The 24,617-nt window shown below is 39.7% G+C and overlaps 1 protein-coding gene across 1 annotated transcript in view; it reads right to left on the reverse strand.

Annotated features, from left to right (window-relative positions):
• ADGB (androglobin) overlaps window positions 1-24,617 on the reverse strand; it is a 106,093-nt gene that overhangs the window by 16,173 nt on the left and 65,303 nt on the right. The window contains exons 22-29 of the mRNA XM_068152396.1: window positions 19,941-20,075; window positions 18,404-18,497; window positions 15,866-16,000; window positions 15,513-15,666; window positions 8,358-8,545; window positions 5,428-5,612; window positions 1,746-1,945; window positions 752-863 (exon numbers count right to left, since the gene is read on the reverse strand). Coding sequence (XP_068008497.1) covers window positions 752-863; window positions 1,746-1,945; window positions 5,428-5,612; window positions 8,358-8,545; window positions 15,513-15,666; window positions 15,866-16,000; window positions 18,404-18,497; window positions 19,941-20,075 — 1,203 coding nt within the window. The remainder of the gene's footprint in view (window positions 1-751; window positions 864-1,745; window positions 1,946-5,427; window positions 5,613-8,357; window positions 8,546-15,512; window positions 15,667-15,865; window positions 16,001-18,403; window positions 18,498-19,940; window positions 20,076-24,617) is intronic.

The following is a 24,617-nucleotide window of genomic DNA, read 5'->3' on the forward strand; positions in this document are numbered from 1 at the left end:
CTAGCAGTACAGAAGTAAAATGTGTCTCAAAACAAGCCTTTTCCCCACTCTTGTCAGGGCATTTTCTTAAATTATCAGCAGGCATGTTTATTTAGTTTCAGTAGACACTGCAGTGTTTGTATCACAGTATCACCAAGGTTGGAAGAGACCTCAAAGATCATCAAGTCCAACCTGTTGCCACAGACCTCATGACTAGACCATGGCACCAAGTACCACGTCCAATCCCCTGTTGAACACCTCCAGGGATGGTGACTCCACCACCTCTCTGGGCAGCCCGTTCCAATGGTGAACAACTCTCTCAGTGAAGAACTTTCTCCTCACCTCGAGCCTAAAGCTCCCCTGGTGCAGCTTAAGACTGTGTCCTCTTGTTCTGGTGTTGGTTGCCTGGGAGAAGAGACCAACCCCCTCCTGGCTACGATCCCCCTTCAGGTAGTTGTAGACGGCAATAATGTCTCCCCTGAGCCTCCTCTTCTCCAGGCTAAACAATCCCAGCTCCCTCAGCCTCTCTTCGTAGGGCTTGTACTTTTCTGGGGCACTGTGCATTTATTTATTTGACACTTTGTTGTGTCTCTAAATGTAGATTCTGTCATGCAATCAAACTCCATTTCTATGAACCACAGAACAAAGAGCTTTGTTGCTTAATTATTTCAATCAAGCAACTAAGAGAAAAAATGTCATATGGTCTTGGCTTGTAGCAATATAAATCTGTAATATGATACATTTAATTTAATACAGACTTACATCAACCTACCTTTGATTTCATTTTTCTCCATTTCTTTCAGTTCTTGAACAAACAGAGACTCACTCTCAGTAAGTGGCCAACTATTATACAACACCAATGCTTGTATGATATACTTGTGAGACTGTGAAAGAAAATTCAGTAAGTGAATATGGTGAAAACAACAATTACAGTAAGCATTCAAAAGTCCTGTAGGTTAGTAAATTGCCAGCTATTGAACTCAGTAAATAAAACACAGAATTAATTTACAAGCTTGCACATTACAGCATTCACAATAAGCTTAAAAAATTAGTCTTAAGTCCACTGATTTTATTTTAATTCCTGTGAATTCTTCTTCATCGACTATTTTGTTGCAATTGAACTCAGTTATCAGGAAAAGTCACAGTAAGGGAACACTTGGAGACAGGAAACCAAAAACTCTTTTAGAAAACAAATGCTGTTTTTGTAAGATAGACAAAAAATGTTGGGTGAAGTCAAGACAAATTTATGTTTTTGACATCCCTCTCTAAAAAACTTGCCTCACATAGCAGTTATTGTGTGTGCTACTGAAGGCTTTCAGCTGACTGGCAATAGACATTTCTTTATTAAAACTATTAAATATGAGCTTATTTTACAACGTATTTAAAAGAAAATGGTGAAGCATCAGAAGTTTAGCTTCATTACTGATAGTTTTTGGCCCTTAGCTGAAAGATATGCTATACTTGAATTGGATTAGTAAATGAAGAATGTTTAAAGATTGAATTTATCACTTTAACTTGGAAACAAAAAATGACCCACTGTTATTTGTTTGTTCGTGTATGTACATTGTCTTTCCTTCACAGCCTCATTCAGAAGCTACCAACAATCTTAACATTGGATTCTTTGTTCTTTTCTCAGGATTTCAGATCTGTGCATGTACCAAAAGAATTATCAGAGTTGGCTTTTTTGAGGGGTGGGGGTGGTATTTTTGTTTTGGTTTGTTGTTGTTTTGTATTTTCCTAAGTCCCATTGATTTGGAATCTCTTACTTGCTGTGGACTTCCATCAGTATCTCGACAGTTTTCCAAGAGGAAAGAATCATCTTCCAGTAAAGATGAACCTTCTTGTACAAGCCCTGTCTTCAAAGAAGTTTTGCTGTCCTTAGAAGATGAAATATGACCTTTCTTTTTTGATCCTCCAGTTCCTGATTCCTTCTTCATATTATTTTGAATAATCTGGGGCTTGCTTGCTGCAAGATGATAGAAAATGTCAGTGTCAGTTTTCAGAAATTCAGTGAATTACTTGTACGAGATAAACACGCCTCAAGGAATCATAAGAAAGAATCACCATTGTGAATTTTCTCATGCTGCATTATGGTCATAAGGTTCCAATTAAAATTATGCTTATTCAAAATACTAACCTGATCTAGTTCTGCATTCAAATCACAAATCTCTTCAAAGTAATTAATGAAAATTTTGCAATACAATATATATTTGTTGGTACACACTTCTCTGTACTCCCCACCACAGCACTGGGCTATATGTTACACAATACAGATAGCCTTGTACTCTGTATGATGGGGTCTCTCTGTTACTAACCTAATTGAATAAATTCTGTACACTTGTGGAAGGAGGGTAGAGGTGTATTTGCCACCATTCTGGCAACTCCTTGCAGAAGTATTCTATTCCAACATGACAAAAAGGTCATAGCTGACTGAAGTCTAGAAAAAGCCAATCTTGAAAGGAGCTGTAGACCAATAGTTTGTAGTCTGTCAATTTCCAAGTTAAACTATTGTCTTCTAAGGAAAGTATTAATGTGGAAAAAGTGCAACCAGGCTCTTAAGAGCTGCAACAGAACTATTAATTCAGAAATACAAACTTGTGTTCACTTCTAAATCTGTGATAATATCTTGCCTGAATGCCCATGGAGAAAGGAAACAATTCTAAAAAGGAACATTTCATACCAAATTGAGTAAAGGCAAAAATAACAATTCTGGGGAAACAACTTCACCTGTGTTACATTATCAAGTGTCCAGACCATCAGCTGGGAAAGAGGTAGCTTTTTGACTTTACTGAAGACTTTAATCTTCCCACAGTTTACTGTAGAAGCAAAGAATTATACTGTATCACTGCAACCCTTCACAAGAAATACGTAGAGTTTCACGTGTGTTGGCAAAACATCCTGAGAAGTTCCACCTGGAATGGTTCAGTCCTCCATAAGACACATGCTGCTTTCCTTGTTGGAAAGGTAACTCGGAACAGTTCCCAAAGATGCATACACATCCAAAACAATAGTTCTAGCAATTGTCACCAGGTGGTGCTGTGACACTAAATTACTTTTCTCACTACATGCATAAATACTCAGTCTTGGTTATTCTAAGCAAAGTTCTGACCAGGTGGAACTCCTTATTAATCCTTACTACACATATCTGAATGAGATTTTGGTACTTTGAGTCCAGGCTGAATCAGTATTCAGTATCAGAGTTTCTACAGCATTCTCTGCTGTGGAAAATAAAAGGATTTTGAGAATTCACTTGCCCATCTTTATCAAGATATAAAATTAGCAGTATCAAATGGCTAATATTTTCTGATGGTAGCTCTTATGTACTGAATTTAGCAGAACTCTGACTTCTGAAAACCTGGTGGTGAAGCATGAATGGGGATGCCCTCTACAGAGTGCAGGGGCATGATAGCAGGGCTACAATCTCAAGCTAAAGGCTCTCTGTTAAATCCAGTTGTACGTGAATACCTCCTTAGCTGGATGGCACATCCAAGGAAACTGGATTATTTGTGTAATATGAAGGAAAAAAACCCAACAAACCCAAACAAAACAACAACAACAACAACAACAAAAAAACACCCCTCCATGGACAAAACCCAAACTCATAAGCCTTGCCTACTAACTGATATCACTGGGGCATGGGAGGCTTCTGGCAGAGGCTGGAAGAAACCTCTGGCATTCATTTAGTTCAATCTCATTACTAAAAGCAGGGTCAGCTAAGGCAGGTTGCTCACAGCTGTGTCTGTCTGGGTTTTCATTATCTCCAGGGATGAAGACTCCAAAACCTCTCTGAGAAACCTGTTCCAGTTTTTGACACCCTGAAAGTAAAAATGAACCAAGGACAAAAATCCCAAACCAAGCAACCCAGCCCTCCAAATCATCTTTTCTAATGCTTAAATTGTATTTTCTAAATTTCAGTTTGTGTCCATCACCTCAGATCTGGTCACTGAGGCATTTCCCTTAATTTTCTTTACCTCCTTGTCTCTTCTCAGAGTATTTGTGTGCTGCCAGGTTTGGCATACAGTAGATTCAGAATGATAGCTTGCTGGACTAGAGGGTCAGTTTTAACTGATGCCAGCTGGATTTTTGTTAGGTACAATCAATACTTTCAAAGTACTTTGGGAAGACACATGAATTTTAATGCTGCTGAAAAGTGACTTGTGAACAGTGTAATAAAATATAAATACATTTCATATTTAATATTCTGGCAGTGATACCTTGAGACACCGCCGTGGCTTATTTACAGGTTCAATTATTCGGTTGTGAATGATACATTCCACATACAAGGAATATGAAGGCAATTAAACGGTTTAAGCAAAAATCGTGGATTTCCAACGCCCGTGACTCAAGTTGGAAATCGAGGTGCTGCAATCTGCGGTTTCCCACAAGGGGGATTCTGTAGCTAGTTAGCCGGGTACTCAGGGCTTGCTCCTCTGTCCGGTATCTTTCCAGATGCTGTAACTATACTTCAAGCAGCTCTCGGCGCAGAGAGGGTTAAGGGGTCTCTCTCCTCTCATGCACTCCAGTGCAGGACTCTCAGAGTGTTGATTACTTCAGGCTGCAGCAGTGCAGCTCTTATGGCATTTGGTGCTCTTGGGGCTTTTCCCCATTCTGCCTCTGATGCAGGGCTCTCGAAGTGTTGGTTCCTTTTGTCCAGGTACAAAGCCCAGGTGTAGTTTGCCTGCTAGGTCAAGCTCTTCAGCTGCAACTCTGTCAGCATTTGGCTCTTGTTGCTTTCTTGATAAGAACAAGACAAATTGCCTACCTTCTTGCCTGGTCTAAATACTGTCCGATGACAACTAATGTCCACTAGTAATGGAGAAATCTGACAACTTAACCTGAATAGTAGAGGCAGAGCCAAAAATGGAGAGTATTTTTTAAGGGTAAATATTATATCATCTATTCAAGATTCTTTTGCCTTATACTGTGGAGCTCGTGTGATGGATGAGAAGCCACTAAAACACATGCTTCTGCTGAAAGGAGTGATGCCTAGGCTGATACATTTAAATCAAAGTTCAGTGTAATCTACCAGTCTCTAACAATCAAAAATTCATGAACTTTGAGATCAAACAGATAAAGACAACATCTTGAAAATGAAACATATTTCCATTCTCAAGGACAAGGCAAACACATGCATAAACATTTTCAGAACTGAGAAGCTATTTCATTACTCACAAAACTCTTAGTTATAAAGCAAGACCAAAGTGCAGAGGAAAAAAATAGTGTTGGACACCTTGTTTCAGTCAATCCATTTGGTACATTTCCTTATTGCTGAGGACAAAGGAGTTCTGTTCATCACTCAAAAATGCAGCTGATTTCACTCACTCATGAAGCAATTGTGGATCCATGGAAACAGTCAGAAAAATTATTTTCTGTGATTACGTAAAAGTTACTGAAGGAATATATATACCTCAGTTAACAAAATTATGAAATACAGAACACAATACTTACTGTGGGAACTCAGAAGCATTTCATTACTCAGGAAATTAAAAGCAGGGATGACTGCATGGCCTTTTCCAATGACATTCACCATTTCTTCCTCATTATCTAGGACTTGTAGTTTAATGAACACATCTGATTTAGAGGTTTGTACCTGCACTGTAGCAATATGTGATGCTGAGACTTTTACTGAATACCTAAAGAGGAAGGAAAAAAAAAAAAGACAATATAACCTACTATAGGAGATGAATTTTTTTTAGGAAAATACCTAAATGTTGTTCTGATTAGGAAGCAAACACTTAAAATTGAGTTTGAGTCTACTGTTTTCCTGCAATCTAAGGAAATTTTCTGTAGTAAAATTTAGTATAGTGAATTCATGATCAAAGTGTGTGCTGCTGCTGCAAAAAAAAAGGGGTGTTCTTGCCATTTTTTTTCCACTGCTTTATCAAATGTCCTTATACACATTTTCTCTCCTGCTCTACTAGTACTTGTTGAAAAGCATGTTTAGCTAGATTAGGGAACTATCTCAATTAAAAAGTAATAAGCAAAAGGAAAAAAAAAATTGCTTTCAAAGGGGTAGAGCTATCTCACTTGATAGCAGCTGCTATTCTTATCAGCTTCAAAAGATGGTGGAATTAAAAGACTGTAAAATTAGTCTAAGGACAAAATTTAAATAAGACTTTCTTTGCAACTCAAAATTTAGATATTACTTGATTTTTCTCCATTAATTTGTATTGTTAGACTAATATCACCAGGTAAGCAAACAAACAAGTAATAACAACACACAAAAAAACTCCATCACCTTGACTCCAGCAGATTTGAAGCCCAAAACATATAAATATTTTTAAACCAATTTCTTTTAGAATTGGCAACTTCAGAGAAGAGAAAAGAGAAAAACTCATGAGAGGGTTTACAGAATGTGAGTTTATAGTTCCATTACATGCTTTCTTAACTTCTACTGAAGCTGATTCTGTCTGTTGAATAGACCTCTATCTCAAGAATAATCCACTGATTTGAAATAAAAATTTGGATTGTCAGCCATGAAGGTAAAATTTTCAAAAACTAACCTTCAAAACATATTCATGTCATCAGCTTTAAGCACGGGGCCTGTTTCAGTGCAGTGTGTAGTCTTTTGTGTAAAAGCTTAACTGTAGCGATTTAGTCAGGGTCAGTTCTGAACTAAACGTCAGAATAAACTGATTTTAATAAAGTTTAATCAATTAAAAAGGATTAATAAAAATAAATCACTACACTTTTATTAAATACTCTCCTAAAAGCATCAGTAGGCTAAATAAAATATATACAATTTTTTCCTGCCAACACTGCAAGCTGGAAACTGGTTTGATACATTCGAAAACACAGGGGTTTATTAGAATAAAAAACTTTATTAGAATAAACCAAACCAGGTTGGAAGAGACCTTCAAGATCATCGTGGCCAACCCATCAACCCACCCAAACAGCTAACCCATGGCACCAAGCACCCCATCAAGTCTCCTTCTGAACACCTTCAATGACGGCGACTCCACCACCTCCCCGGGCAACCCATTCCATAGCACAATCACTCTTTCTGTATAGAACTTCTTCCTAACATCCAACCTGAACCTCCCCTGGCGCAGCCTGAGACTGTGTCCTCTTGTTTTCGTACTGGGTGCCTGGGAGAAGAGCCCATCATCAGCCTGTCTACAACCTCCCTTCAGGTAGTTGTAGAGAGTGATAAGGTCACCCCTGAGTCTCCTCTTCTCCAGGCTAAGCAGCCCCAGCTCCCTCAGCCTCTCCTCATAGGGCTTGTGTTCCAAACCCCTCACCAACTTTGTTGCTCTTCTCTGGACTCGTTCCAGCAAGTCAACCTCCTTCCTAAACTGAGGGGCCCAGAACTGGACACAGTACTCGAGGTGTGGCCTAACCAGTGCAGTGTACAGGGGCAGAATGACCTCCCTGCTCCTGCTGGCCACACTGTTCTTGATGCAGGCCAGGATGCCATTGGCCCTCTTGGCTGCCTGGGCACACTTCAGGCTCATGTTCAGCCTACCATCAACCAGCACCCCCCGGTCCCTCTCTGCCTGGCTGCTCTCTAGCTACTCTGACCCCAGCCTGTAGCACTGCATGGGGTTGTTGTGGCCAATGTGCAGAACCCGGCACTTGGATGTGTTAAATCTCATGCCGTTGGATTCTGCCCATCTGTCCAGCCTGTCGAGGTCTCTCTGCAGAGCCTCTCTACCCTCCAGCAGATCAACTCTTGCCCCCAGCTTGGTGTCGTCAGCAAATTTACTGATGATGGACACAATGCCCTCATCCAGATCATCAATAAAGATGTTAAAGAGCACAGGGCCCAGCACTGATCCTTGGGGCACACCACTAGTGACTGGCTGCCAGCTGGATGTGGCACCATTCACCACCACTCTCTGGGCTCGGCCCTCCAGCCAGTTCCTAACCCATCGCAGTGTGCTCCCGTCCAAGCCATGGGCTGACAGCTTGGCCAGCAGTTTGCTATGTGGGACAGTGTCAAAGGCCTTGCTGAGGTCCAGGTAGACTACATCAACAGGCCACCCCACATCCACCAGGCGGTTTACCTATGTATTTTTAAAGCTTTATGTGAATGGCTTGCAAATTGCTGATTTTAATACAAATTTAATCCCCAGAAGTAACATGGAATTTCAGTATGTAACACATGAATAACATTTCAAGATTGAGTTCTAATAAATGCAAAGTACTGTTATGGTCTGTGTACATCATACCTGTTCTTCATTAAGCAGTGGCAGTACTTCAGAAATAACATTTTCACAAATGAAACACTGAATTTATTGTTGCACTTTGAGGTCCCATAAAGTGCAGATAGCTGCCTTACTACTGTCCCCTTCTAAGACAGAGGAAAGAATGTACTTTTCTGTCAGGGATGGTCCATACAAAATGCAGAATTTAGTCATTCTTCTCCCAATATTTACCTGAACATTACATGCTTGTCATTAGGTATATAATACTCTTTAATTTCTTTAGTAGAATAGACATTATTTACAGCCTCACGAGAGAGAATTGGGAGTGGACTATGAGAACCAATGAGCCGGAGCCTCCATCTTCCAGCTGCCAGAGATAGGTCACCACTATGTGCTTCAGCCATAAATGTGTATCCTTTCTGAAAGGAGAAAAAGTAATTTTTACTTAGAAATAACATTACTTGAAATGCACTCTATGACTACATGCAACAGTTTTTGTCCATATTGCACTTGCTAACACAATAAGATGTCCTTCATAAGCAAGAATCGGAAAGTTCTATTAGAGTGTAACATTAGAAGCAGGAATAGATATATAGTTTGCAAAAAGTTACATAACAAATCAAATCTAACTTCAAAGCTGGCACATGATTTTAAGGGCAGGTATAATCAAACTCCTAAGGTCACTTTCCAACCAGGTTATTTGATGATTCTAAATTGATATACAGTGTAATGCCCGGATGCGATGTAGCAGAGGAACTCAGGACTAAGTCTTTCATGTTCTCTAAGTCAATCTTACCAACTTACTAATTTGAACATTACAATTTTATGTTCCACCCAAGAAATACTCCAAATGAAAAATCTTTGATTTTTTTTTCCTCTTAGCAGTCTTTTGCTAAATTTCAGTTAAAATAAATCCGTATTTACTAGTGAAAAATTCTTATAAACAGGGTTGTGATTTCCAAACTATCCAATAATGCTGGGTTGTGATTTCAGGACTACTGCATACTTAAAAAGGAAATAAAAAAAATGATTCATGATTCCAATTTGTGCAATTGTAACTGTAAGGCATTTTATACCTATTAATCTCTACGAGGTAATAGAAACCACTCAGACCTATGGTTCAGGAGAAATCACATATTTAAATACCTGGTTAAGCATATAGTTGAAGTCTTTTCTGTTCTTAACAAGTGCCCTTGGAAACTGAGAGGGATTTAGCCAAATATTCAAGTGCTTTCTGACAGCATGGTGCATATCAAAAAACCATATACCTAGTTATTAATCTTAATGTTCGCTATAAATATGCAGAAACTGAATACTATATAGATGTAGAAAGCACAATAGCTGAACACTGAGTAATCACCAGCCACTACACAGAAATTGGGAAAGAGATCTAGGCAACCTCATTAGATTTATGCCTTTCTCAAAAACTTTTGAGAGATTTCATTACCTACTTATAATGTTATAATTCACTATATCTAGAATCAGAAAGGGTTGTTTTCTAATCATAGAATCAACAAGGTTGGAAGAGACCTCAAAGATCATCAAGTCAAACCTGTCACCTAAGACCTCATGCCTACTAGACCATGGCCCCAAGTGCCACATCCAATCCCCTCTTGAACACCTCCAGGGACAGTGACTCTACCACCTCCCTGGGCAGCCCATTCCAATGGCTAACAACTCTCTCTGTGAAGAAGCCTCAAGCCTAAACTTCCCCTGGCGCAGCTTGAGACTGTGTCCTCTTGTTCTGGTGCTGGTTGCCTGGGAGAAGAGACCAACCCCCACCTGACTACAACCACCCTTTAGGTAGTTGTAGACAGCAATAAGGTCTCCCCTGAGCCCCTTCTTCTCCAGGCTAAACAATCCCAGCTCCCTCAGTCTCTTCTCGTAGGGCTTGTGCTCGAGGTCTCTCACCAGCCTCATTGCCCTTCTCTGTTCACATTCAAGAGTCTCAATGTCCTTCTTAAATTGAGGGGCCCAGAACTGGACACAGTACTCAAGGTGTGGCCAAACCAGTGCTGAGTACAGGGGCACAAATTGTATCACCTGAAGTAATGTTTTGGTAAAGTAAGATGATTTCCTTACGTCCTTCCATAACTAGTCAAGACAAATAACTAATCAGCACCCTTGCTCAAATAGACTTCTATTTTCTGGACTGAATATGCTTTTAGTGATGATTTCTGAAAGCCTTATATTTGTTGGTAAGCTGAAGCTTGAGGAATGCTTATCTCTAACACTTTCTACAATCTGTTCAATATACTTGTGAATAATAAAAGAGAGTTAAATAAAAAAAAAAAAGTCAAAACCAACAACCCCCCAAACAAAACAGACCTGCATCTAGCAGTTAAAAAAAAAAAAGGAAGAAGAAAATTTAATATGAAAATAAGTCCCAATAATGCAAAACAAGTAGCTAGTTTCTATCTAGATTGCAGTGCTTGTAGAAAGAAGATAGACATTATTGCGAGTGTGCAGATTTTATCCTTATTGCCAATCATTCTGAAATAAACTTTCATGTGTTACAGGAGTGTCTCTGCAGCAGAATAACAGTATCTGTTGACAGGATTTCTTTTTTAGCTCTGTTGTCAACTGCCAATTCACAGTTTTGAAGCAGAACAACTAACTGGTAGGTTTCTTTAGAGAAAAAAAAAGGACCTTTTCTGTAAAAATATTGCCATTTAAGAATTCAGGCACACTGCATGATTTCTTGCTTGATTTATTATATCACTGACTATTTTTTACAAAATACTGTTGAACAGAAAGGTAACAGATTCATATAGCACCACTGTGTTCTGTGTTTCATAATAATTGTGTAATGTCTTGTCAAAACGTCAACAGAGCTCTCAGTAGCTTTTGCAGGGCCACTGAAACATCCACAAACCATTTAGAAATAGATGAACTAAAAGTAAGGAAACTAAATTATAGAGTATAAGAAAGTCAGTAGTAGTGATTAAGAAATTTAAGTAGAAAAATACATCAAAACTGCTTTAATACTGGTTTAATACTCTTAAACCAAAATCACTCTTTACTGATATTAACAATGTTTAATATTATAAAAATATAAGTCATAAGTTTAGAGAATAATAACAAAAACATCTGTTTTAAGTGGGGGACTTCTCCAATAAGGAAGAACAGGGATTAAATAAAAATGGCCACTTTCACTAGCTGATGACTGAATCACTAAGGATATTGTGCTTTACCCATTAAAAAAAAGTAGTTATTGGCTGAAAGGGTTGGGGTTGTTCAGCCCAGGGAAGAGAAGACTCCAGAGAGACCTTGTAGCAGCCTTCCAGTATTTGAAGGGGGTCTATAAGGTAGCTGGAGAGAGAGATTTTACAAAGGCATGTAGTGAAAGGACAAGAAGCAGGCCAGAACAAAAGAAGTAGTACAAAATGATTATGTAGAGAAATTAAGGGTATCACAGTATCACTTAGGTTGGAAAGGACCTCGAGGATCATCGAGTCCAACCTATCAACACAGACCCCATGACTAGACCATGGCACCAAGTGCCACGTCCAATCTCCCCTTGAACGCCTCCAGGGTCGATGACTCAACCACCTCCCTGGGCAACCCATTCCAATGCCGAATGACTCGCTCGGTGAAGAACTTTCTCCTCACCTTGAGTCTGAACCTCCCCTGGCGCAGCCTGAGACTGTGTCCCCTTGTTCTGGTGCTGGTTGCCTGGGAGAAGAGGCCAACCCCCTCCTGGCTACAACCACCTTTCAGGTAGTTGTAGAGGGCAATGAGGTCACCCCTGAGCCTCCTCTTCTCCAGGTTAAACAATCCCAGCTCCCTCAGCCTCTCCTCATAGGGCTTGTGTTCAAGGCCTCTCACCAGCCTTGTTGCCCTTCTCTGGACACGCTCAAGTGTTTCGATGTCCTTCTTAAACTGAGGAGCCCAGAACTGGACACAGTACTCAAGGTGCGGCCTAACCAAAGCAGAGTACAGGGGCACTATGACCTCCCTGCTCCTGCTGGCCACACTATTCCTAATGCAGGCCAGGATGCTATTGGCCCTCCTGGCCACCTGGGCACACTGCTGGCTCATATTCAGGTGGCTGTCGATCAGCACACCCAGGTCCCTCTCTGTTTGGGAGCTCTCCAGCCACTCCGACCCCAGCCTATAGCTCTGCATGGGATTGCCGTAGCCAAAGTGCAGCACTCGGCACTTGGACTTGTTGAATGCCATCCCATTGGACTCTGCCCATCTGTCCAGTCGGTCGAGGTCCCTCTGCAGAGCCTTTCTACCCTCTAACTGACTAACATCTGCCCCTAACTTTGTGTCATCTGCAAACTTGCTGATGACTGACTCTACCCCTTCATCCAGATCATCAACGAATATGTTGAAGAGCACAGGGCCCAGCACTGATCCCTGGGGGACCACTGGTGACTGGCCTCCAGCTGGATGTGGCACCGTTCATGACCACTCTCTGGGCCCGGCCCTCCAGCCAGTTCCTAACCCAGCACAGAGTGTAATGGTCCAATCCACGGACTGACAGCTTAGACAGCAGTTTGCTGTGGGGGACGGTGTCAAAGGCCTTGCTGAAGTCTAGGTAGACCACATCCACAGGCCTCCCCACATCCACCAGGGTTTGGCTTAGCTAGGTCTGCTTACCTTCTGAACTTTGTGAAAGATAATTAAATAACAGATGGCTTCACCAAGGACAAATCCTGCCTGACCAACCTGGTTGCCTTCTATGAGCAGGTGACAAAATTAATAGATGAGAGGCGAGCAACTGATGTCATTTACCTGGACCTGAGCAAAGCCTTCGACACTGTCCCGCACCACATCCTGGTCTCCAAACTGGTGACACATGGGTTTGATGGGTGGACCACTAGATGGATAAGGAACTGGCTTGATGGCCGCACCCAAAGAGTGACTGTCAATGGCTCCATGTCCCAGTGGAGGCCAGTGACAAGCGGAGTCCCTCAGGGATCAGTCCTGGGACCTGTCTTGTTCAACATCTTTGTGGGTGACATGGACAGTGGCATTGAGTGCACCCTCAGCAAGTTTGCTGATGACACCAAGCTGTGTGGTGCAGCAGACACGCTGGAGGGAAGGGAGGCCATCCAGAGGGACCTTGACAGGCTGGAGAGGTGGGCACAAGCCAACCTCATGAGCTTCAACAAGACCAAATGCAGGGTCCTGCATCTGGGTCGAGGCAATCCCAGGCACAAATCCAGGCTGGGCAGTGACTGGCTGGAAAGTAGCCCTGAGGAGAGAGACTTGGGGGTGCTGGTGGACAAAAAGCTCAACATGAGCTCTCAGTGTGCACTTGCAGCCCGCAAAGCCAATCAGATCCTGGGCTGCATCAGGAGAAGTGTGGCCAGCAGGTCGAGGGAGGTGATCCTCCCCCTCTACTCAGCTCTGGTGAGATCCCACCTGGAGTACTGCGTCCAGTTCTGGAGCCCCTATTTCAAGAGGGATGTGGAGGTGCTGGAACGTGTCTAGAGAAGGGCCGCAAGGATGATCAGAGGGCTGGAGCACCTCTCCTATGAGGACAGACTGAAGGAGTTGGGGCTGTTCAGTCTGCAGAAGAGAAGGCTCCGAGGTGACCTGATTGTGGCCTTCCAGTATCTGAAGGGGGTCTACAGGAAGGCTGGGGAGGGGCTTCTCAGGATGTCTCAGGGGGAATGGAATGAAGCTGGAGGTGGGGAGATTCAGGCTAGATGTGGGGAGGAGGTTCTTCACCATGAGAGTGGTGAAGCCCTGGAATGGGTTGTCCAGAGAGGTGGTTGAGGCCCTGTCCCTGGAGGTGTTTAAGAGCAGGCTGGATGAGGCTCTGTCCAGCCTGATCTAGTGTGGGGTGTCCCTGCCCATGGCAGGGGGGTTGGAACTAGATGATCCTTGTGGTCCTTTCCAACCCTGACTGATACTATGATACTATGATTAAAACAATCAAAAGCTTTTAAAATTATGTCTGATAGTTGATGGAGGATATAAGGTACTGGAAGACTACAGAACTGCAATGTTGTATGGTTTTTTTGATGGACAAAGGTGTCTAGAAAATAATCTTTCAGCATAACTCCAATGGATAAAACCATCGTAAAATAACTAGTAAAATTAATTCATTACAGTCTTCTCCTGGCAAAAAGTCTGCAAAAAAACAAGTCCTGTCAAACCAAACAATCAAGCTTCCTTCTATAGAATAACACACTGTGGGAAAGAAGATACCTGATGTGTTCTGATCAGTCTTCTGAGTCTAAAATGGTTTCATAACTAAGAAAATAGGGTGACTGTTGACCAACCACATCCAGAAAACATCTGTTCATGGCTCCTTTTGTAAGGGCCAGATGCAATCGGTGAGATTTCAAAGATCTAACCTGAACATGATTCCATTAAATATTTTTATTAGTAATGTGGATGGTGGAATAGGGAACATACATGTTTCATTAGCTGATACCACAATCTAAAAAAGGATTTAATCTTTAAAGGAAGACAAGATATGAATCCAAGAGTATTTCAGGGGAAATATATTAGGGAAATGGCCTGGGAAAAAAAGCATTTAAATGTAGTGTGTTTCACTACTCATTTTGTCAAGAAAAATAAATTACAGGATTCAATTCTTCAGGAAAGCACCTGGATTATAGAAGTACATGAGTCAACAATGGTGTTGCAAAATAAGGCAAGCATCACACTTGGATATGTAAGCAGAAGTAAAGCCCACGGACATGTAAGCTAATGATTTCTCACTCATGGTGGTCACAAATTAATTCTGACTGCAAAGCTTACTGTGCTTAGTGTTGCACATAATAAACAAGAAACTAAACAGCAGCAATTTGAAAGAGTCCAGAGGATAGAGTAATCAAGTGTGTAGAGCATGTAACTTGGAAGGAAAGACTGAGCAAACTTTGTTAATCTGCAGGGAAAAAGGCAGGAGGTGGTTATTTTTTAGAAGTTTATACTAATGCTTGTGAGGTGACATACAGGCATTAAGGACCAAATCTAAAACTGTATTTGGCATCAATGCTGAAATTACCACTAGCAACTGAAGATGCACATTAATGTAATTATTGAAAGTATGCCTTACAAAAGGCTATTCAAACCTCATTATTACTTTGGCCTCTGACTCTTGAAGGTTCCTCTAGCAGATGAAGAGTATCAGCAGTAACCATACTGCTACTGAGTAGTGCAGCACAAGGAAGCTGGATTGTATTCCTCCATTTAGTGATAGTAAAAAATACCAAAGAAAATTAAGACTATTCTTTCATTCTTCCACTGAAAAAGGTTTAGCACAGAAGCAGATCAGAGACAGTGTCTGTTGAAGCCTGATAATAAATAAGGGTGCATTTCTGAGTAGAACATTATGACATGGCTAAAAATGTCTGTAGAATTCAGGCAATTGTTGCCACTTTAAAAATTATGTTTCCCACAATGACTCTTTGCATTTACCTTATTTTTGGTATAAACATGAGGTGTCACTTTGAAAAACACGTGTGGCATTTCTTCCAGTGTGTCATTATTAATGACATGAAGTCTACAGGAAGGGATAGCACTATACATCTTTGGCACTATAAGCATGTCTTCTGGAACAAGAAATATTTCCCTATAAATAAATAAACAAACACAATTTAACATTTTATTACAATTATGTTCACAATATTCTTTGTGCTACATGAAGCATACATTAGACTTTAACTAAAACAGACTTTGCAAAACTACGTTTTTAAAGCAGGTTACTAAAAACCCAGAGTTTATCAACAGTACTTCCCTGCAAGAGTTATATAGGGCAGTAAGAAACTCACCTAAATACCACAAACCACACATTTGGTGCCTGATCAGCATACATTACGTCATAGTCAGAAAAAGAGAGCTTACACCACTCATCTTCATAACAAGGAAAATTTTGAATTGACTTACAGTTTGTCTTAAACATGTCTCTGGAAAGAAGGAAACAAGAAAAACATTTAATCAGGCAGGCACATACATCTTGACTCTAGCTGTAGCCATGAAGAGCACTGCTTCATGCATGAATGTAAAACAATGACAGCAAATGTGTTACTAATGTTTCTCTAGTACCTGTTCCCTCTCAAAAAATGTTGAGTTAATGGCCCAGAATGCCAATACTTACATACAATTTTTTCTGCCAGTCTGTCCATGAGTAACTGCCTCTAATAAGCCCAAAACATCAGGGCTTCTACAAAACTTAACTTATGTTTTTTTTTATTAATAAATATCAGCATAGCTTCCATTTCTTTATATTAAGCTGTTATCTTAAAGCTGTGGCATCCTTAGGAGGTGAATAGAAAAAGCCTTTATTTCTTTTTAAAACGGTTTTGATCAAGATAGGAATAAAACCAAAACCAAACCAATTTAAAATGCGATGAACGACATTCCTTTCACACAGGAGGGAACCTAAGACTATAAAGTACAGGCAAGTAAGCTCACAGGTGTTAGGAAGTTCTGTGAAATTAGAGCTAACCTACTGGCACCTAACTGACATAATGAATTTTTATTCATCATGTGCAGGATTAACATTTCTCTGGACAAAGCAATGGGAAGACCAGCGTTCAAAACTCACTGTTATGTGATCAGGTTGTCAGGTAAAGGGAGAAGAAAAGTAACTCTATCTCACTCTATCTTTTGGCTCCTTACAGTGATTTATCTGGACACTATGAGTTCAAATATGCTTACATAGATGTGAAGGAAAGGATATCCTTCTCCCTTCCACTTGCTTTGTCTTCCATTATTCTTTAACTAACTGCTTTCTGCAGTGAGCCATACATATATGTATATTGCTTTTACTTGCTCTAATTCAAAGTTTTGTTTATATGCTCTACATTAAGGAGATAGTCTAAAGAAACCTTACAACACAGATTTTCAGTGATAGCTTTTTTCTTTTCTGTGTCAAATATGAGCTGTGTCAAGCTGTTCAACCACAAATTTTTATCCATGACATTTGGACAAGCCTATTTGAGGTTCCTTTATTCCTGTATAGCAATCAGAATTATAGAAACTCTTCACATTCATGTTTTTAGCTATGATAATAGCTGACCTTGACACTCATATAAGTGACTGGATGCAAACCTTGCCAGAAGTGATTTAATAAAACAGGTTGAAATCTTAGTCCAAGAAGCTTTGCAAAAGCTCCTTTCACAAGTGATAAATAGCACACACAAAACCTCAAATGTGCAATTCATTGAAAATTATAGTGTTAACAAACATAGATAAGCTTACATGGGATGTATAAAGAGAAATAGGTGACAACTGTTGCACAAGCTGTGAAGTTTTAGGGCATTTTAAACTGGTGTTTGTGTTGCAAAATGGCACTACTTCCAGCATGGCTGGGGTTAGAGAATGGGAAGGCTTTTACCCTAATACTGAACTTCAAACATTCCTGCATGCTACTTTATTTCCCAAGGTGGTAGCTTGTTACATTAAATTCAAGACTGTTCAGGTGTTAAATATGCTGCAAATCTAAAACTGAGGTCTAGTATTTGGAACAAGGATGTGGCTGCAAAGATATGGTCCCATGAACATACAAGGGTTTTACAGGATTAAAAATACTGAAATGTGAAATAAAATTATACCCCATATGAGTGTTCCTGAAATTGCTGATTATAAGGAGTAAGGCTTTATACTCAACAGTCAATAATCACTGTTGGTTCTTACTCCTCACTGCTAACAAAACTTACTCAATGCTAAATCAGCAGTATGAACACTTGCAGAAGGATTTTTGAAGGTCTTAATGGATATATGTGATCCCCACAGAGTGTCATGCTTGTAAATGAATGGACACTGTTGAAATTATAGCAGTTGTCTTTGCAAAAGCTGTAATTAAATAACAGGGAGAGCATCCATCTAGAAATACATCTACTTTTCCTCAAGCAAGTGCTACAAACAAATCCTCTGAAGATATAAACTGTGGTATGATTAAATAGTATAGCTATTTCCTTTCTAATGTCAACCAGGATTCTTTAACAGATAGCATGAATCAAAATGCTTCTTTAAAGCAACTGGTTAGCTGTTTAACCAAGGAATTGGTATCAGATTTATACTTATGAAATAGCCAACCAGGTATTAAAAAGAAATTAAATACAGGAGAAGTGTGATATTCTAGCTCAAGTCTGTGAAAAACCTGCAACAAACATGCCTAAAAAATAGATTTGCTATTAGTTTACTCATGTAGGGTACACAGAATAAAGCATGGCATATATCCACTAATCTCATCCCTTTTTATAGAGTCTTGTTATTTTAAACCTAGTAATGATCTGAGCATATTTATTTTGTGAACCAGCAAATTATGGTAGTGCCTGCAAACAAATAGTTTATTACATGATTACCTTAATAGCATTACAGCATACTGTTCAAAATTTAACTCAATCACAGTCCACAATTTTTGCAATGTTTCTTTGACATTAGCATTTTCTTTAGTACCTGGAAATAACAAAGTAAGTTAGAAAATGTAACATCTAACTTTTCTATTGTTCTAAATGCACACCTGCCAAACACTTGTAAAATCTGGGACTCACACAAGTAAATTGTCTTATGAACCACTAGTTTTTATTTGGAATTTTACGGAAGTCTCAACTGAGATGAAAACTAATTTCTCCTTTGACAGAAAAATTTCCTTCATCATCACGTCTGTGCTTTTAAGCACTCCTACAACTCCAAAAATAATGTGATCAATATTTTCTGTGATTTACCAGATTTTTTCAGGATTACACATTGATGTGATGTGATCTTTGTCCTCAGAAAATATGCTGTTTAGCTTGCAGCAGCTTTTATTTGCAGAAGTAGGTACGTGCCTAGGCTATCTGGTGTCTAAAAAGAACAGCTGCAGTAGCTAACTCACCTCATCTATGTTTGACACCTCTCAGATGACAGGGTGTATTGTCATCTCATGGTGCCTACTTCTATCCACCAAAGACAGATGAAAAATACGCAACTAGATTGGATCTGTTTGTTGTCTAAGTTTCAAGACTAACGTTAGGTTAAATCATTCTTATTGCTTAAGCACTTAGTGACAGAATTGGAGGTGCAAAACTAAGAAAAAAAAAAAAGAAAAGAAAAAAGAGAGTAGTAATATCTTTGCTGTAATGGCAAGTAAGAGAGAAAAAATATAGATAATGGGGAGAAAGGAGGAGAACACTATTATGACTGAGCACATCTCCCACCAGTAAAGCAGTGCAAAAGATAATATATCTAAATTAAAGGTAACAGGGTATTGATAAACCAGAAGATGACATTATAGATAATAGAAGGAAAGAGTTGGGATGCCAAAATAACACTCAAATAACTAAAATTCAAAAGAACAGTTTCTGGGCTTTGGCATTTTAACACTAGTGAAAGTTTACAGCAATTCCTAATTTACATCGCACATCCTACAGGAAAATAGAAGGGCACTAGACTACTTAAAGGAAAGTAAGTACCACAGCAAGACTACAGATGATAGTATGAGAGGCAACATCAGTTACTGATCAGGAGATGAAGGTACATAAAATAGATTGAAGAGATCATCTGGTGCCAATAAATATACGGGCAAAAGAATCCCAGCAGTGATGGAAGGAAGGAGCTCCCAGCCAAAAGGGGATGACTTAATAAAGAGAGCTAAATCTACATTAATGTAAATTCTGGTTTAATATTTACAAAAATCTAGAAGGGGTTGTCTTTCCTCTACTTTCAAGTACCATATGCTAATCAAGTGGTTAGATTAAGCACTATTCTTACTTTTGCAAGAGATCAGAGATTTGACTACAACTTCCTGCTGCATTTCAGTTCATTTTAACTAGATGTCATTTAGTAACAAAATTTTTACAGTAAATACTTGAACAAGGTGAAGTATCAAACCTTTTTAAAAAGTATTTTTAAAGGACACACCTGGTTTTCTGCTGTTCAGTACTTTCCTAACATAGGTCCCTTTCCAGATGGCTTGAAGTTTAACAGCTGCTGCTTCTTCTTCAGGAGTGGGAGTTCTGTTATCCCAACTACTAAGACTATTCTTCTCACAATTCTCTGAAAGAAGGGGAGGAGAATGAACAGTAACAATAAAGGTAGAAGTCCTGTAGCTGCTTGCAACAAAGCTAAAAAGGAAAAAAAAAACCACCACCACCAAACACAAAACAATGAGAGCTGTATCCCAGAAACAGAGGAGTTTCTGCTTAAAACATCAATTTTTGAGAAAAATGGAACAACATTTTGCTCTTACCATGATAAAACTAGACAAAATATATGTGTAATTACACAAAGTCAGAACATATCTACTATGCTAATTCCAAACACCAAATCATTGAATTCTTACTTCTCTTCATGGAGTGCTATTGCAGTGCATTTTTTAAAATCAAATCTTGTAAAGTAATTTCAAAATATCCTTTCAAACACGAACCAATATGATTTGATATATTACAGTCTGACTCTGAATACAGCTTGAAAGAGCTTTACAAGGTTTTCAGTGCTTCCGTCTCTCATTCCAATCATTTTATTAAGTAATAATTTAGACACCAATATTTTTTAGAACATCACAGAATCACAGAATGTTAGGGGCTGGAAGGGATCTCTAAAGATCATTTAGTCCAACCCCCCCTGCCAGAGCAGGATCACCTAGAATAGGTCACACAGGGATGCATCCAGGTGGGTTTTGAATATCTCCAGAGAGGGAAGCTCCACAACCAACCTGGGCAACCTGTCACCCTCATAGTGAAAATTTTTTTCCTCAAGTTTACGTGGAACTTCCTATGCCTCAGCTTCCATGCATTGCCCTTTGTTCTGTCATTGGGCATCACTGAGAAGTGCCTGACTTCATCCTCTTAGCACTCACCCTTTATGTATTTATAAACATTAATGAGGTCACCCCTCAGTCTCCTCCAAGCTGAAGAGCCCCAGCTCCCTCAATCTCTACTTGTAAGAGAGATGTTCCATTCCCTTAATCACTTTTGTGGCTCTGTGCTGGACTCTCTCAAGCAGTTCCCTGTCCTTCCTGAACAGAAGGGCTCACAACTGAACACAATTATCAGATGCAGCCTCACCAAGGCAGAGTAGAGGGGGAGGAGAACCTCTCTCAACCTACTAACCACATGCCTTCCAATACCCCCCAGGATGGCATTGGCCTTCTTGGCCACAAGAGCACATTGCTAGCTCATGGTCAACCTTCCATTCACTACAACCCCCAGGTCCTTTTCTGCTTCACTGCTCTCCAGCAAGTGAGTCCCCGACATATACTGATCCCTGGGGTTGTTTTTTCTGAGGCACAAGACTCTACAATTTCCCTTGTTGAATTTAATTACATTTCTTCCTGCCCAACTCTCCAGCCTGAGAGACATTGTATTCAACATTTGCTAAGAAGCCATGGAATAAGGATAAGATCTATGATGAAGTGAGAGTTCATTTATCTGACTGCGACCTTCTGTTACAAGGAGTTTTGGAGTGGAAGAGAAATTAGTAAGTTCTGACAGGTTTAGTAATGACTTCTTTGAAAGTATCTTTGCTTGCAATTAGCATCCTGGAAGCTATTTACATCAGAGTTTAGGGGGAAGGGGCAGGGAGCAGCACTACAGGAAGTCGGTGCCATGGGGACAGTTTGGAATGGCACAGATAGAGAACAAGAGCAGTGAGAAAGGAATTAACAACAAATAATTCACTTGAAAAACACAGACAACGCTGTAGACAAGCAAAGTAGCTGAAGAAAAGATATTTCTGTCATTAGCCAGGAGATCACACATTTCTATCTAATTTCTTTCATCGGATATTGTTAAATGCGTCTGTGTTCCCAACCATCATTCCTCATTAATTCCTCATTTCCAAAAATGGAGGTGTTCCCATAAAGCCTCCTTAACAGTTAGAGACTCTGAAAGGTTACACAAGGCCAGTTCAACAGAAACAAGATTAGAACTCAACAATATAGATGGTACAACCACTGTTATAAAACCGAAACATGGAACCACAGAATGACTTATGTTGAGGGTACCACTGAATGGCATCTGGTCCAACCCCACACCCAAACCAGGACCAACATAGAGAAGGTTGCTCACAGTCTTTGGCAGATGTGTCCTGTACTGCAACAATCTGTGGTTACACTAGTTTAAGCTGCTGTGGAACCTCAGCTTATGCTTCACTTGGCAGGATGAGAAAATACTAATAGCTGTGGTCAGCAATTACAAACATGCCTTACTCTTTGTGGTGGATTGAAGTTTTCACCCAGCATTAACTTTGCCAGACCAACTCAGAAGCAAATGAAGCTCTATTTACAAGCAAAATCTACACTCTAAGATGGAATGCAATGAATATGTACAAAATATACAGTATTTACAATGCTATACAGATATTTACAATTAGCAAACAACACAAAAACTGCCCTGGTCAGAGACCAGGAAAGCTGTTCCACTGTCCCCCGCCTCCCAGCCCACCGCGTTCCAAGAGAGAAAGAGGAGTGGAGTGAAAAATCAGTGGGTTAGACTTAGCCAAGGCCAGCCAAAGCATGCAGATTAATCTCTCCTGAGCAAAGCAAAAACAGCCAGAGATCAGAAGAGAGAGAATTGTTATGGTACAGCTCATCTTATTCTAGATATTTATCCAATGAAATTTGTTTAGAATACTCTTTCATTTTTCTTTTTACACCCAATAGTGATTTATTTATATTTTTCTACTTTTCTGCTCAAAATCTGTAACTAAATTTTAAAGGCATAGCCTAAAACCACCACACTCTTCTACTGAAGAGGAGTTTATTCAAAGACAGAGGAATTTAAAGTGCTTGTATTTTCCAAAGGCCGGAAATTATAGTGCCATAAGCACTTACAAAAGCATTTATGGTTTTGTACACTGCTATTGATTACAGAACTGTTCACCTAACATATTTCCTTTCTCAGACAGTATCACATACCTCTGAAAATTCACCATCTTGACCAAAGTTCTGCAGGGTCCCTTTATCTACTGTCTTCCTACAAGTCCATAGAAAAGCTATGCCACGGAGAAGCACTCACCTTCAGAAGCTTCCATCATTCATTCATATGGCATGGTCTTCCACTTGTTTTTTGTGGCTACTGTGTTAATTGTTTCATGGGGATGGATGATATTTGGCAAACAAATAAATGTCACTAGATCATTTACAGGATGGCTTCTTAGAAACTTTACCAGGTATGACTGCTAACTGTAGTGTAATATTAATGTCTTTGCCCTCAGCAAGTCCTGAAATTAATTCAGCACTCAGTGAAAAATGAATATGCTAATATAAAATGGAGGTGGCATTAGAAAAAAACAAAACCCTTCCGGATTTCACCTCATCTGCTCTCAGACAACAAAAACCAAAATATTTCATTCATCTGTTATAGAAGTTACATTGATGACCATTAAGTTCTAAAGGGATATAATTCAAGTCTTGACAAGACCTGAGCAATAAACCTGACAAAGCACCATTACTAATACTGGCCAGGCAAATCAGTTCATGTCAGTCCTTCTAGGCCTTTCTACAATGCATTCCTCATCTGCTTTTTCTTGCTTTCTCTCTGTTTTGTCTTGACACTTCACTTGATTTATGTTTTTTTTTAATATAGCTGTCTCCATTTCTTTAGAGCTGTGAGATGGAACTAGAACAATAGCATACATTTATTGCAATGTAACCTTTATTATGTGGGGAAATTTTTATATCTGAGTTAAAAATAAGGTCAAAGGGAAACAAATAATTTTCCAGACTGATAAGAATCGTCTATAATTTAAGACGACAAAAGTGACTAAATCAAAAAGATATATTGGACACTGGAAATCAAACTGAAACAGAACTTTCATCCTCCATACATTTATTCCACTTTTTTTGTTCACCCCCTTAGTGCAAAGAAATACTCTCCCATATTTGGTCTTGTAATTCAGTAATACATATAAGGTAGGTATATATATAAAGTCTTTGCTACAACCTGTCAACTCTGCCAATTATTCAAATCTAACTAAAACTTATCTTATTTTCTATTGCTGACAAATATTTCAGTTTCCTGGGAGTACAGAAATCAGTAGCACAGTCATCTTGAAAATGTGACAGGCATTGACTTCAAGTGGTGTGACAAATGTCAAATGCTGACCCTTATAACTTACTCTCTTGCCATGGGATATAATTCTGGGGAAAATACAATGAGTTATTCAGTCATTCTCGCTGATTCCATGATGTCTCACAGAAGAACAACCTTGTGTAATGTTTTAAATCAAAACAAATGGGTTAAGGTGTCTGCCTCCCCCCAACACAGAAGTGAGGGAAAAAAAACAAAACAAACAAACCTCTGAGAGTTTACTGAATAAATAAGAATAGCTTAGCACAATTACCTTCACCTATTTGCAGAAAAAGCATGGTGGAAAAGCAGCAAAGCTGAACACCCAAGCTGGGGAGCTACTCTTCCACCCGTCCCTGTCCCGCTGCCACCTCAGCGGAAGAGAGGCAACACCCTTAAGCCATAACCCAAAACCAGCAACTGAAGCAGGAAGCCTCCCATGTTACAATATGAACTTCAAGCCCTATAATACTTTGCTTCAGCCAGCACTTTCATGTTGAAGCTGGCATGAGGCAGGATGATATGAACA

The sequence above is a fragment of the Melanerpes formicivorus genome, unplaced genomic scaffold (genome assembly GCF_026170545.1).
Source record: "Melanerpes formicivorus ecotype bairdi unplaced genomic scaffold, bMelFor1.0.p_v2 SCAF_2, whole genome shotgun sequence".
NCBI classification, from domain to species: Eukaryota; Metazoa; Chordata; class Aves; order Piciformes; family Picidae; genus Melanerpes; species Melanerpes formicivorus.